Source organism: Artibeus jamaicensis, unplaced genomic scaffold, assembly GCF_021234435.1.
Source record: "Artibeus jamaicensis isolate MK-2021 breed Jamaican fruit bat unplaced genomic scaffold, CSHL_Jam_final contig_76, whole genome shotgun sequence".
Taxonomy (NCBI): domain Eukaryota; kingdom Metazoa; phylum Chordata; class Mammalia; order Chiroptera; family Phyllostomidae; genus Artibeus; species Artibeus jamaicensis.
The window spans coordinates 13,301,028-13,314,837 of NW_026521954.1; the positions used below are offsets into that span (position 1 = coordinate 13,301,028).

At 41.5% G+C, this 13,810-nt stretch overlaps 1 protein-coding gene across 4 annotated transcripts in view; it reads right to left on the reverse strand.

Moving 5' to 3' along the window:
- Nucleotides 1-3,301: 3,301 nt before the first annotated feature.
- ZCCHC4 (zinc finger CCHC-type containing 4) overlaps nucleotides 3,302-13,810 on the reverse strand; it is a 44,069-nt gene continuing 33,560 nt past the window's right edge. For 3 of the 4 annotated variants that reach the window (XM_053672465.1, XM_037155520.2, XM_037155523.2), the window contains 5 exons: nucleotides 10,465-10,586; nucleotides 10,188-10,263; nucleotides 8,400-8,451; nucleotides 7,687-7,831; nucleotides 3,302-3,985 (listed from right to left, as the gene is read on the reverse strand). In XM_053672465.1, the coding sequence (XP_053528440.1) occupies nucleotides 3,850-3,985; nucleotides 7,687-7,831; nucleotides 8,400-8,451; nucleotides 10,188-10,263; nucleotides 10,465-10,586 (531 nt within the window). In that variant the 3' untranslated portion in view covers nucleotides 3,302-3,849. Of the gene's footprint in view, nucleotides 3,986-7,686; nucleotides 7,832-8,399; nucleotides 8,452-8,691; nucleotides 8,730-10,187; nucleotides 10,264-10,464; nucleotides 10,587-13,810 lie in introns of those variants that run through there. The other variant, XM_037155522.2, reaches the window with a different exon arrangement.

A 13,810-nucleotide genomic window follows, 5' to 3' on the forward strand; every position in this document is an offset into this window, starting at 1 on the left:
GAATTTTTCTTGAAATAACCTTGAAAGTCAAATTATTTTAAGTTTAAAGACTTCCGGAGAAGGCTGCCAATCTTGCTCACCCTGCTTACCCCGACGTTTAAAGTCGCACTGTTAGTGAGGGTAGTCCTCCTAGAATTCGGTGACTCTAAAGTCTTCCCAGTATTGTGCAGATCTCTTTTCCTTGTCCTTCGATGCAAGAGAAGAGAGCAAGTTCTCCTCCTATTTTAGGCGTGCCTACTGTTACGGACTGAACTGTCATCCCCAGCATGCCTTTGTTGAGGCCCTAGCCCTCAGTCCTCAGAATGAGACTGCATTTAGAGACAGGGCCTTTAAAAGGAGACTTAGGAAAAATGAGGTCATTAGGGCGAGCCCTAGTCCAATCTGACTGGTATCCTTGTAAGCAGGGGAAATCTGGACACAGAAAGACACCAGGGACATGCACACACAGACCATGTGAGGACACAGTGAGAAGGTGGCCGACTGCCAGCCAAGGAGAGAGGCCTCAGAAGAGCCCTGCCAGCATCCAAACTGAGAAAATTAATTACTGCTGCTGAAGCCACCCTGTCTGCAGTATTTTATTATGGCAGCCTAGCAAAGTAATACACCTACCACCTGAGAGCCTCCAGAAAATTCCATGCTTTCAATCAAATCTTTATTGAGCACAACAATGCAGGAGAGACATCAAAGTGTATAAAATGGTTACTGACATTAACAAACTCTTCTGGGGAATAGAATCTATAAATGTAACCATGTAAAAATAATAAATGAAAAGCGCCTCAAATGTGGTGGAGAACACCAAGGGGTTCAGAGAAGAAGGAATTGGCTGGTATCAGGGACGCATGCAAGGCTTCCCAGAAGCGGAATGGAGGGGGCCAGGACCTGACGGCTCCGTGAGACCTGACGGCTCCGTGCGCCAGAGGGAAATGGGGCGAACAGAAGACAATGGGATGAACAGACCGGGGTCCACTGGACAAATCAGACTAAAGGTAGGAAAATCATAACCTGATCATTCAGGGCCTACAACAAAGTGACTCTGTATTTCATTACATTTTATAAGCAAGCAGTTGAATGAAATTTAGCTGTAATTATTAAGACAAATGTTCTTCTAAAAAGCATAGAAAACTTTACCTGTCAAATTTCAGGGATTTTCTTTTGTTACTGTTGTGAGTAGGTATCTTAATATTCAGAGTTGCAGTTTAATTAGAACAAAAGACCTCATCTCCCATCACACTTTACCTCCCAGAGATATTTTTATAACCTATTAGTTTATTCTTAGAAAAGACATTTAAGTCATTAAAATTAGTATTAGTTGAACATAAGGACAGAATAAACAGCTTCTCTATTTTTAACTTTCTAAGAAGGTACCAAAGTTTTAAAGTATATAATTCCTGGTTATCAGTGATATCCTGTGTCCTCAATTCTAAGATGTACCTTTTTTTCACATTTCAGTATTTCTGAAATAAGATACATCTAGAATTTAGTATATATGATTAATGGGTTAAAAGCTGTCATTACATGAACAGTGCATTTTATAATCAATGGCATCCCAAACAAAGGAAATAGATGAGAAGCCCTGTGCATCAGGACTCAGTTCTGCAGTCGTCACGGACCCCCGGGTGTGAGTTTCAGAGGGGGCTCCTGATGCTGGGGACACCACAAAAGTTGGGCCGTGTCCACATCCATGCCTGAGTCAGAGAGCGTAGCCCTCATGGTTATACGAGGTTCATACCTCATGGTACCAATCCTGTCACCAGAGCAACCTGTGCAGAAAAGGAGGCAAGGGAGGAGTTTCCTGATGCTGAAGTCCAGGAGCTTAGCTCACAGTTCGATGTCGCCTGCGGTACTCACTACCACCACACGGGCCAGGGCCCCACCCGAGGATCCCACGTCAGCTGGCCGGCAGTCCTACCTGAAATACCCGGTGGGATTTAAATACCAGGTGGGGGGCAGTTCTTCCATCTTTACTGACAGGGCCCTAGTTCAGCCCAAACAAAGGTGCCTCCAGACTTGCTCTTAAACAGGTGTTTGGAAATGAGGAAAGTCATTATGCAAATGCAAGCCATTCAAAACTGTTCAGTCTTGAGTAGATAACGTCAGACATCTAGCAGAGAAATGAGGAGATAAACTTGGAGTCTGTTCTCAGTGCTGCGCTGCTAGACCCCCAGATGGTCACTGCCAGGGCTGCAGAACCACCTTCACCTGCTAGCACTTCCCAGTGACGGCAGGACCGGGGCCACAGGGGCCTGCGTATGTCGTCACAAACCTGAGGTGCAACCCTGCTATCCCCATTCTGAAAACAAAGAAACCCAGGCTTCCACAGAGTGAATAACTCCCTTCCTCCCTCCTTCCTTCCCTCCCTCCAGGGAGGAAAGCCTGTCTGAGGACATAGCAAGAAGGTGGCCACCTATAAGCCAGGAGGAGAGACTTCACCCCAAAATGGACCTGCCCGTCCCTTGGTCTGGGTCTTCAAGCCTCTAAGTCAACTGCTGTGGAACTTAGGATCCTTGGGCAACTTACATGAACAGCCTCTTGACAAGCAAGTGTCTGAGATCTATTAGAAACTTTGTGCATGATCAAAGCAGAGCAAAACTAAAGCAGGAACTGGAATAAACTACTCATTGTGTTTGCACTGGGGGTGCAAAGTGATGTGGTCTCTGAACTGGGCGTGCCACACAAATCCCTCTCCGCTCAGTCAGGTGATGGAGGTCCATCTACAGGGTCCGGCACGGCCTTGCAGAGGACCCGAGAGACGGCTCCGAGGAGCCCTGGCTGGGCACCTGCCTCTACCCTTTAGATGGCTCCAAGATCTAGTAACTGTGTCTCTTTTTTGTTGCTAAGCACTAGTCCCATTTTTCGCCTAATTTTTTTACATCATTGTGAATGTAAACTATGAAATCTCTAGAGGTAGATTCTTTTGTTGAAGTCTAAAGTCATCCACGGTTACCAACTTTCCAAAGTATGAGAATATTACTTTATATACCTAAGAATCAATATCCTCAACTGTAAAAAGTGTGTATTAATACTATCTTGAAGGAAACAGTAAATTAATTTAAAGATAAATAAAGAGTGAATAACCTGGCCAAGGACATGCCGCCAGGAAGGGTTTGTCAGCTCAGGAATCGGGAAGTTCGTTCGCCAAGCCGGGCTGCCTCCCGCGCCACTTTGTCGCGCCACTTTGTCACGGAGACACACGCTGCCTGGGGGGAGGCCCGCTGGCAGAGCAAGTCCGGCTCTCAACACCTCACTCGATCAACAAGCATCTGGGGACTCTCTACCATCAAAGGACAGTGGCAAACAGTACTTGAAAAATAAATATTTATTAATAATGTAACCATCATTATAATCTTTGTATCTTCAGACAACCTTTGTCAAAATTCTTTGCACCATTTTTAGATTCTACCTAAAAATAACTGTCATTGTAATTCTCTTTGCAAGTGGGCTTTAAGCCACTGTACAATATTTTAATATTTAATTTAAAACATTTATCTTACTTAACATATTCTTATATAAATAAAACTTCACATTTTCATTTTCTTCTGACTCTGCAAAAGAATGCTATACACCCACTTGTCAGAGAAGAGAGGCTAAAATAATATGATGAGAAGGGACTCAGAGGGAGAAAGGAGACAGAGAGACAGCCAGCAAACCAGCTAAGGATGGGGCAGCTCACCGGGTCCCCAGAGATGCTGCCAAGGGGCCAATAAACTAGCAAATATCACCTGCCTGCTATGTGGCTTAGAAAGGTGCACACCTTTGAAAGTGACAGCATTCAAGTCCAGCAGGGCACTTTCAGAAAATGATATCAAAGGTTGGGCTATAAATCTCTCTTATTCTCAAGTCACTAGACATTTAAGAGCAAAGATATTGATGGACTCTTTCTCTCCTTTTCTTCTTTTTTGTAGCAGATGCGTGATTCATGGACTGTCCTGTGGCGGTCTCCACTTTCATCTTATTACTTTTTCTTTGCTTCTGCTTTCTCACAGCGCTGAAAAACAAGGTGCTAAATTATTTTGTAGAATGAGCACAGTGAATAATGTAATTAGGTTGAAGTTTAATCAACTAGCTAGCCAAGTAAGTAAACAGAAGGGAAGAATTTACTGTATTATAAGCATAAATCCACAGAATTCTAAACCAATAAGGAGACAGAGTCCAGGCCGAGCCCAATATTTGAGAAAAGAAATTTCTTTGAAAGATGGTTACTACAGATTTAGAATAATCTATTCAAGACAAACATATAATAGAGGTAAACAGTCAAGCCAATGAGTTGGGAGGGTTTTTTTTTTTTTGTGGTTTTTCCCACCCCCCACATTTATACTGCTCAACTCGGGCACTTCAGTCTCCAAAACCCTGAACTGCATTCTTCAGAAAAAGGGCAGGCACACCCTGGCAGTCAGCAGAGGCGGAAAACACTGGCTCATCCGCTAAGTCCGACGGCTAACTTCTCTTGCCTCTAGATCTGCAAGTCCACACAACTGCCGCACAGGATGTCCACCCCTCGCAGCCTCTGTCCTCTTGAAGACTGGCCTCAAAGTGAACAAGTTGGAACGCTCCCGCTACAAACACTAAACCACTCCAGAAAAAACCCCGATCCTTTGTTTCTGGTGGGCTCTGAACTGGCTTACAGGCCATCCATCTACTGCAGAAGAAGACTGCTCGTCTGTTCATTCCCTTTCTCCAAACTATCAGAATCACGCCATTCACTGTATCACAAACCAAGGCATGAGCTGGGCGTTGCCAGCCTGGTGAACCTGAAACCTTCCCATGGCTATGCAGCAAAATCAATCTTTAGATTTATTCTCCTAAACAACAAGTGCCAGGGAAAAGCTTACTCTTGATATTGTCAGGACCAAGACATGGGGAGGGAGCTTCATAAAAAGTATATAACTCCCCGGTGAACCAAACTCAGGCCTCGCTTTCTGTTCATTCAGCATCTGTGTCAGATGCTAGGAATACCAAATGGGCATCTTCGACTTCAGGGAGCTGGGAGACCGAGACAGGGCAGACCTCACCCTTCCCTCCTTCCCAAGTTTTTGTAGGGGAAGAAATTGGGGCTATGAAATCCCTCAGTGAGGAGGTGGCAGAGTGAGTTTGATTCTAGAGCCTATGCTCTTGATTAGCTTGATACTATATACTCTACTATAAATTATTTAGGTGTGTAAAATGCTGAGCATATAATAATTACTAAATAAATATTAGCTATTATTAGTAGTTCCATATGAATATTATTCAAAATTTTACTTGACAACTTTAAATTTTTCAATTTTTAGATTTTGTACTATGGGTGGGGGTATCCTACCAGTCTACAAAACAAAGAAAACAATCATCTTTTTACTGTTTTGTGCCTGTTACATAAACCTCCTTCGCCTCCAGCCATTTTTTAAAAAGTAGGATAATGTCCAGCGAAGTGATAATTATGCAAATTTAATGAAGTATAACCTCTTAATGGCAAAGTCAATGAAGCTATGCATGCCTGTATACAAAATCTGAACAAATTTTTTTTGGCTTATCCACTTATAGGAGGAACTAAACAGGGACCAGATTTTACTAGAGGATGCAGTAACAAAAACAGAAAGAAAATATTCACTTGTAATGTGAATAAACAAAACTTTCCAGAGATAAAGTTTTCCAACAGTGATGAAGTGACTGAGTATAAATCAGTTAAATGTTTTATTTTGCCTTATAATTAAATTGACCTAGCATTTGTCCTCTAAATTTGGTATTTATATAACTGATAAAATGAGCTTCGACCACAAGAGGGAGCCAGCATCATTCCAGTTACAATCAGAGGAAAATTAATATTAAGGGAAAGCCAATTAATGAGAGCTATAAAATACATACAACGAAAAGATCTGTTATGCTATATACACTAAAATAGGCTATTAAAATTATTTTTTCTATTGTAAAAAAGTTTTTCATTTCCAATTTCATTATACAATTTTTTTTTAAAGCAATCACTTAAAGAGTAACTGTTAACAGGAGTTTAGCAGTTTTCCCCAAGAAAAGTACCACATCCTAAGGGATTTGCTCTTTGAATTAAGCTTGATAAATATCTAGCACTGAAAAATATTAGATGGATTCCCTCAATGAAAACAATGTATCACCACCGAGCAGACTAGCCAGGGCTATTGAAGAACCAGCGAAGAGCAACAACGCAGCACCAAAGGCAAATTCAGCTTCCACACTCCCCAGGCTCACAAACCCCAGCAGAGTCATGTTACTAACTCCTGTCTGCACCCAGAGTGACCCTGTAAATAGTGCAACAATCCCAGAACAATAGTTTATTCTGGAAGGTTTCTAAGGGAAAATATTTTGTAAGATTCTTCAATACACCTCTTTAATTAATTAAAAATATACCACGTCTATCCTGGATTACTTAGTGGAAATATTTAAAGTAAATGTGATAAAAAGTAATGGAAAAGGCAGTTTAAATAGTAAGCACAATTCAAATGGCTGGAACTTAATGAAACAAAATAACTTCCACTGAAAAAAATAATCAAATGAGAAAGAATTCTAATATAATCATAGTTACCAAAAATTTTGACATTTCTATTAGTGATAGATTTTTTTTTAAATCACAAGTCATGTGATAGCTATAATTTGATCCCGATCTCAATTCCTGTGTAATGTTCAATGGGGCTACCTGGTTTTGGTTTGTTTGTTTTTGTGTTTTTCCCATGACCCTCCCCAATATGCCCCTCCCCCTGCAATCACACACTGCTATCTGTGTCCACGAGCCCCTTCTCCTCTCTGTTCAATCCCTCCACCCCTAACCTCTCCCGACCAAAGGTGTCATCTGCTCTCCATCTATGAGTCTGTCTGTTTTGCTTGTTAGTTCAGTCTGTTCATTAAATTCTACCTATGAGTGAAATCATATACTTGTCTTTCTCTGAAAGGCTTATTTCACTTAGCATAATGTTCTCCAGGTCTATCCATGCTGTTTGCAAAGGGTAAAATTTTCTTTTTACAGCTGAGTAGTATTCTATTGTGTAAATGTAATAACATAGTTTTCATATCAATAAAACAAGAGGACTCAATACCCTTTTAGTTTAAAAAATACATGTATATAGTCTTTCAAGTTAGCTCAGTTGAAATAGCAATGGTTTTTCTAAATACGCTCTCGTCTTTGCTGTAACTGTGCTCGTAGTTACAACCAGTGTCAAATATTGGTGAGAGGAGGGAAAGCATGATAGAAAAAAGGTACTGAAAAACTTGAAGTACTTACGTATTATGTATGTCTACGTCTTTTTCTTGAAGTCTGACACAATTTAAAGGAATAACTCCATTTCCCAAGGAGCCCACTGTGGCATTACACATCTCACTGAGACGCCCTCTGCAGCCTTACCCACTGCTATGTGTGTGCACCTAACCTGTCCTGAATTAAAAATGGCACCCTTCAATGAAGCCCGAGCTCGCTCCCCCCAAATTGTAATTTCACATTAACCACAGGAGATACAGTCAGTCACTTTCCACCTTACATTCTGGTAGTTTTCATGTCTTACCAGTAAAACTCTAAGCTCCTGGACTCACCTTCACGCCCTCCCTCCCCCGTCCATTCAAACAATACACATCAGTGAAAAAAACAATTAATTTAGCACTTTTGAATCCTCTATTTCACACCTCTGTGAATGCTCTGTATGTATCACACAAGGAAAATGTTTTTCTCGTAAATAAAAGAATTCAACTAACCTGATAACTTTCTTAGAAAGAGAGATGTTAGGACAAGTGCTGCGTTTATGATCTAATTCACCACAAACGAAGCAGCCGTCTTTAGGGCCCTCGCAAGAATGATCTGGAAGAGCACAGCAATTGCAAGTGCTGCAGTGGATCCAAGCTGTAAAAAAAAATTACGTTTTAGAAGAGGTTCATTTAATATAATTTCTCATTTGATTAACCTCTGTAATAGGGAAGCATGAACAGTGTTTACTTTGATTACGGTGACGCGTTTGCATAGCTGGTTAGAATCTGGCTAACGAGCCCAAAGCAGAGAAGCTGGAATCCCTTGCAAACCAGCTAACTTCTTTTCTGAGACTTGGCCACAAGTCTAGCCCTTCTCTCCTGAGTCAGGATCTGAGGGCCGCAGACACGGGGGTGCTGGCTGAGGGACACAAAGCCCCATCAAAATAAGCCAAACCTGCAGCGCTGGTGCTGAGTGGTGAGCACAGCTGCCTTCCAAAACAAGGCAGACCAAAGGCTACACTGAAAAGCGCTAGTAGTCATGTCTCTCTGTGATGTAGAGAAATGTACATTTTGGTAACTGTAAAAAATATGAAGCAAGGAAATCAATGAAGGTCTGTATATTCATTGTTCTTTTATAAATACAGTTAAATACAAACCCTATCCAGATGAAAAAACGCTCAAATGTTTTCACAGGGTCTCAAACACTAAGTCTAAATACTTACAAGGCTTTACACACTTTTTGCAGAGAAAGCAATGGTTCCATTTCCTACCGTCCTACAAAAACAATTTTAAATTATATTTAATTTGTCATTAAAAATCAAGTCCTGCAATTAAAAATTAAAATGTCTTATCAAAATCTGCATACATTATTAATTCCTTATTTCTCACTTTCCTGGGCTTCAAAATTACATACTTTGATTTTAATTTATGCATTCTCTGCTCAACTCAGTGCCTTGTTGCTGGGCTCCGATTTCCTTAACTCTGAAACTGGGGGTGGGGGGGGGGGGTATCTACCTGATCTTGAAAGTCCACTCCTGATCAAGAATCCCAGTCTGCATAAAGAAGGGCTCAGTGAAAATTTCAAGAGAATTAATGATTCATAATTTTTGTGTCTATCCAGTATAATCCTTAATAAAATTCGCATTTGAAAACTGTATGTAATTTAGAAACATAGAGATTATAGGTTACTATTTGGGTAATTGTAAAACTGTGAAGTAAATCATACCTAGAAAAGTGCAAAGACACACACACATCGAGTTTAGTGAGTATACAAAGGGCCCCAGCAGGTCAGAAAGCAGAACACTGTCAGCCCCAAAGACAGCTCCCCACCAGCTCCTCCCCAACCTGGCTTCAGTCTTCCCTACTAACACCTATGCTTGCTTTTTTGCGATGGTCCCTTCCTTATCATTTATTTTTACCACTACGGGTACACCTCTAAATAATAAAGTTTTATTTTCCACATTCTGAACTTTCATGTTCTGGGCATCATGTTCTTAAATGAAGAATATAAGATAATTGCTAGATGAACTGAAAATATACGTGATTGGATGTGTTAACATAATTAAAAACTAGTACAGAAAATATGGAAGAATAATATGTGCTTATCAGCCAAACTAAACTTCACATGTCCTTTCTGACTGGATTCATTTAAAATAACCGAGCGGCTTAAGGGTGATCCCACCTTCCTGAAAAATGAAGAGGGGGTTCTGCCCTGTGCAGCCCTCCCTCGGCCGCACAGAGCAAGGAGCGGCCGCACTACCCAGCAGTTCACTGAGAGCCGCCATCATCAGCCCACGGACAGCCCTTAGGAAAGGGCCTGGTGCAGCAAAAGTGCACAGAGCATGCTATTGGCTGCAACTCCACCACAGCAGCGACGGTATCTAAGGGTTCAGTGCCTTATTTGAAACACAGTAATTCTGTGCTCACCAAAATGCAGTGCCTTATTTAAAACACTAATCCTTTTCGCAGTCATACAGTACCATATAAAAGTGACCTGAAATAACTATGAATGACGTGCTCCACGCAGGTGTGCTGATTTCCCTCCGCTACCCCGTGACTGGGCGAGCGACGTCCACGCTGCCCATCCACACCGCCCCGTGCTCAGCAGCCCTGCTCAGCTCCCGCGGGCCCCTGCCTTCGGCTTCTTTGACGGACACCTCTGGTCTCCTCCTTCCCTGCTGCCTTCCATGTGCCCAGCATTCTCGTCTTTCCAAAGAACCCTGTGCTCTCGGGCTGTGCCCAAAGCAGGACAGCCTCAGCTTTGTCATTTCTGCCTCCAGCACTGTTTCAGGCTTAGTTTGCTCCAGGACCCTCTCGTCTGTCTAAGTATTTTTAAAAGCCTGGTGTACTTTACAATTAGAAATAAAATATTGTATTAAAGTATAATTAATGAATAAGATATTAGTACAAATTTTAACAATATAACATTAAACAAATGTAATGGAAACTAGTAAACTGAACTAAAACTAATAATATATTTGAATAAAAACGTATTCTAAAGCAAACTATACCTTGGACGTGCAAGAGCCACAGTGCTCACAGTGCTGATTCTCTAGGGAAACATATCGCTGACACAAAGGGCAAAACCTGAGGAGGAAAGGAAGACTTGGAGAAACCAAATGCGTACACAAAAATGGGTGTAACCAAAATTTAATTCAACATAGAACTATGGGCCAACGTCAAAAGTAACAGAACGACATGAGCCAATGTTGAAAACGTGATAATGTCAGATACACGGACCTGTGTTTGCAGTGGCCTATGTATTTCAGGGTCCCACCGTGACCGTACCTGTACCCTTCTTCGGCAGGAAGGGCTATTTTGCTGGGTGGAATATTGGTGAAAATACGCACAGGAGACTGTTTCCGACCTGTCTTTCCATGTTTATAAAGTGCATGATTATCATAATCTACCTAGAAAGTTTAAAAAAATGGAAAAACGACATTTACTCAAATGAACCAAGACTCTTTAAGATTCTTTAACCAATAAATGAACAAGCTGATGCCAAGATACAAGTTAAACTGAAGTATTTAATAAGAAATTCTTAAAAGCAAGAGTTTACTTACTAATCAGCAGCCTCAGAAGGGCCTCTATGGGAGTGATATTTGATTATAAAAATAGTAAAATTTGTTATGACAAATTCACATTGCCTAGCATTGAGAACTCTAACCTTTTATGCAATACAATAGACTTTACAAGAAAGCCTACTCTGTAATTAAAAACTTAGGTTTTGTAAGATGTACAAATTGGTAGTCACAAAATAGGGGGATACAAGTGCATCATACATATAACCATGTGTGATGCCAGACGGGAGTGGAAATAAAGGGGACAGGACCACTATGTAAGTATATGACTGTCTACCCACTATGCTGTCTACCTGATACTAATAGAGTAATGTTGAATGTAAACTGTAACTGAAAAACAAAGAAAATTTTTGCAAGAATTTAGCTTTGGGTGTTAAAAAATTCCACCTTTGAAGACACGTGCCAGCCTGGTTGGGGCTTTTCATGTTTTGTGTGTGAAATCTGCCACACGTCCACCTTCAGCTCCCCAGGCCCAGAACGGCCTTGGTGCGGCCCTCCACCGCGCACCAGCCGACAGAGCACAGGTCTGGAGGCCCGACAGTGGCTCTGCTGCTCACCTGTTCTGTGACCTTAAGCCAGTTTGTGTAATTTCCACCTTAGGGGGCGGTGAAGGTTAGTGGATGTAATGTATGTAACACAGAGTTCAGGGCCTGGTGTGTGGCTGAAACAGACAGAAGGATGGCGATGAGGAGCCATTCCTAACTGCAGTTCTCTGCACGACGGCGCCTTCCAACATTCACCTCTCTTCTCAAGATCCCCACCTGCACTTTCAGTGTCAGCAGGTTACCCTGGAAGTAAACTGAAGCTAACAAGCATGCTTTCTATTAGCTTCCTGCTCCTGCCCCTCACCCACCTCTCTATTGCCCATACACATTTTCAGGTTGTTTTAAATCTGCTATGGGTCCACCCAGCCACTTTGTCTATCTTCCTTCAGATCAGTGCCTCTCCCTGCCCACAGCCTGGATCCCCTAGGATCTCCTAAGGGATGCAAATTATTGCCCCACCACAACCTAATAAAACAGAAACTCAGGGAGGTGGGGAGGGAAGCCATCTGCATTTTTAACAAGCCCCCCTGGCACACTAAAGTAGAACTACTGCATTAGATCACCCACAAGAATCCCATGAGATTTTTATGAGGCCAATATGGGTAGATCACAACTTTCGAATAAGTTGTAATCAACTGCTTAGATTCTAAACAGGAATAGATTTAAGAATTTGCAATAGAACTGGCTCACAAGCTAGCTATTTAATAAGCCAATCACAAAAATGTAAGGAATGGATGACCATGGAATGAGAGGCCTTTAGAGGGAGAGCCCTGAGCTCGCTCTGCAGCCCTGCCAATGCCGACTAGATCTGCGGGGGACCAACAGGCTTCAGCAGTGGGGAAACGTAAGGACCGGATAAGGAGACCCCACTAAACAAAGGACAGGATAAGAAAGCCTCGGGGTGGGGCGGGGGACTGTCAGTGGCAGTAGGTCGAGTCCACACCCAGCACAACTGTAAAAGCTGGGATGAGGGCAGGTCACAGTTGAAGCCTTGTATCAGTCACTCCATTCGAAGAGAGACATTAATAAAACCAGCCTATGTCCACTGAAAGTAATGGAAACAAATAGGGTTTAGAGTTTAACATACTGGAGGTGTTGATTCAAAAAAGAGAAGACCGGGAGGATGTGATAGCTACTTTATCACTGAAGGGGCATCACATGGCATAGAAACTAGGTTTATCCCTTACCGCTTCAGAGAACAGAAGAAGGACCAGTGGTTAGAAGTTAATAGGGAGCATAATTTATCTCAATACGAGAACATGTTCTAACAATTGGAGCTATTACATAAACTGCGCTGCCTTGGAAGCTGCAGGACTATGCGCACTAAGAACATTCGAGTGAGCTAGGTGACGGCTTACGGTGCACTGAGCAGAGAGCATTACTACATGGGGAGGTGGGCCCACGTCTCTGGCTTCTTTCCAACTTCAAAATTCTGTGAATATATGTCAGCTATTAGAGGCTAAGATACAAAAGTAGATTTTACTTCAAAAGCACCTTAAAATAGTACCTTCAGTAGTTTTCTTTTACGATGATTTAAAGTCATCATTTTCCCCACTGCACTCCTCTTTGTACTCTATAAATATATGGCGCCTTATTAAATTCAACAGACATTTTCAACATTTATGAGCGTCATAAGAAAAAAAATTCTTTCCAAGAGAATCTTAGGAAGATTTGCAAATATTGGAAAAAGAGTATCTTAGAAAGATTTCTAGCAAATGGAATATCCCATGCAATACAATAGATAGCAGATGGAAGAGAAGGCAAAAAAAAAAAAAGAGAACAATTTCTTTATGGCTACCCAAGGAGCCGAGAATGCACGTGTCGGGAAGGTGGTGGATTGCTTGATTTTGCATAACCTAATTGAGATTATTATTATTTTTAAATGCGGGTTTGTTGTGCTAATTAACTATAAACATATGGTATGTAAAATGCATGCTGCTCGGGTAAATGAATGCACCTCTAACACACATCCATATTCCACAGCTTCACCCACACAAATAAACCTCCTATGGAAGTGCTGCAAAGCAAACACGATTTTGCAAATTGCCTATCACTGGTGGTGGAGCTGATACACCATTTTCCAGTCATTATCCCTGACATTTCACTCACAATGATGACGAGAAGCATTTTCAAATAGAAAATCTCTCCCATGGAACTGATTAATGTGATGAAGTACTGTATAGAAATGAGGGAAAGCACCAAATCTCCGTACTTCCTAACTTTTAATTTTATCTCTACACAAATTTCTTCTGTAACACGAGACTGAAACTAAGTTATACAGAAACCAAGACGTTCAAGTCAACAAATATTTATTTTAAACCTACTATGCTCTAGGCATCATGCTGGGAAACAAAGATTAAATAAAACAGAGTCCTTGTACTTTCATAACTCTCTAAGGGCTGTATTCTATTTAATTTCCGTATATTGAAAGATCCCAAGTGAACTAACTCTTCAACTCTATCAACCCACTTTAACGTTTTTTACTCACCTTCTCCATATCCCATGTAA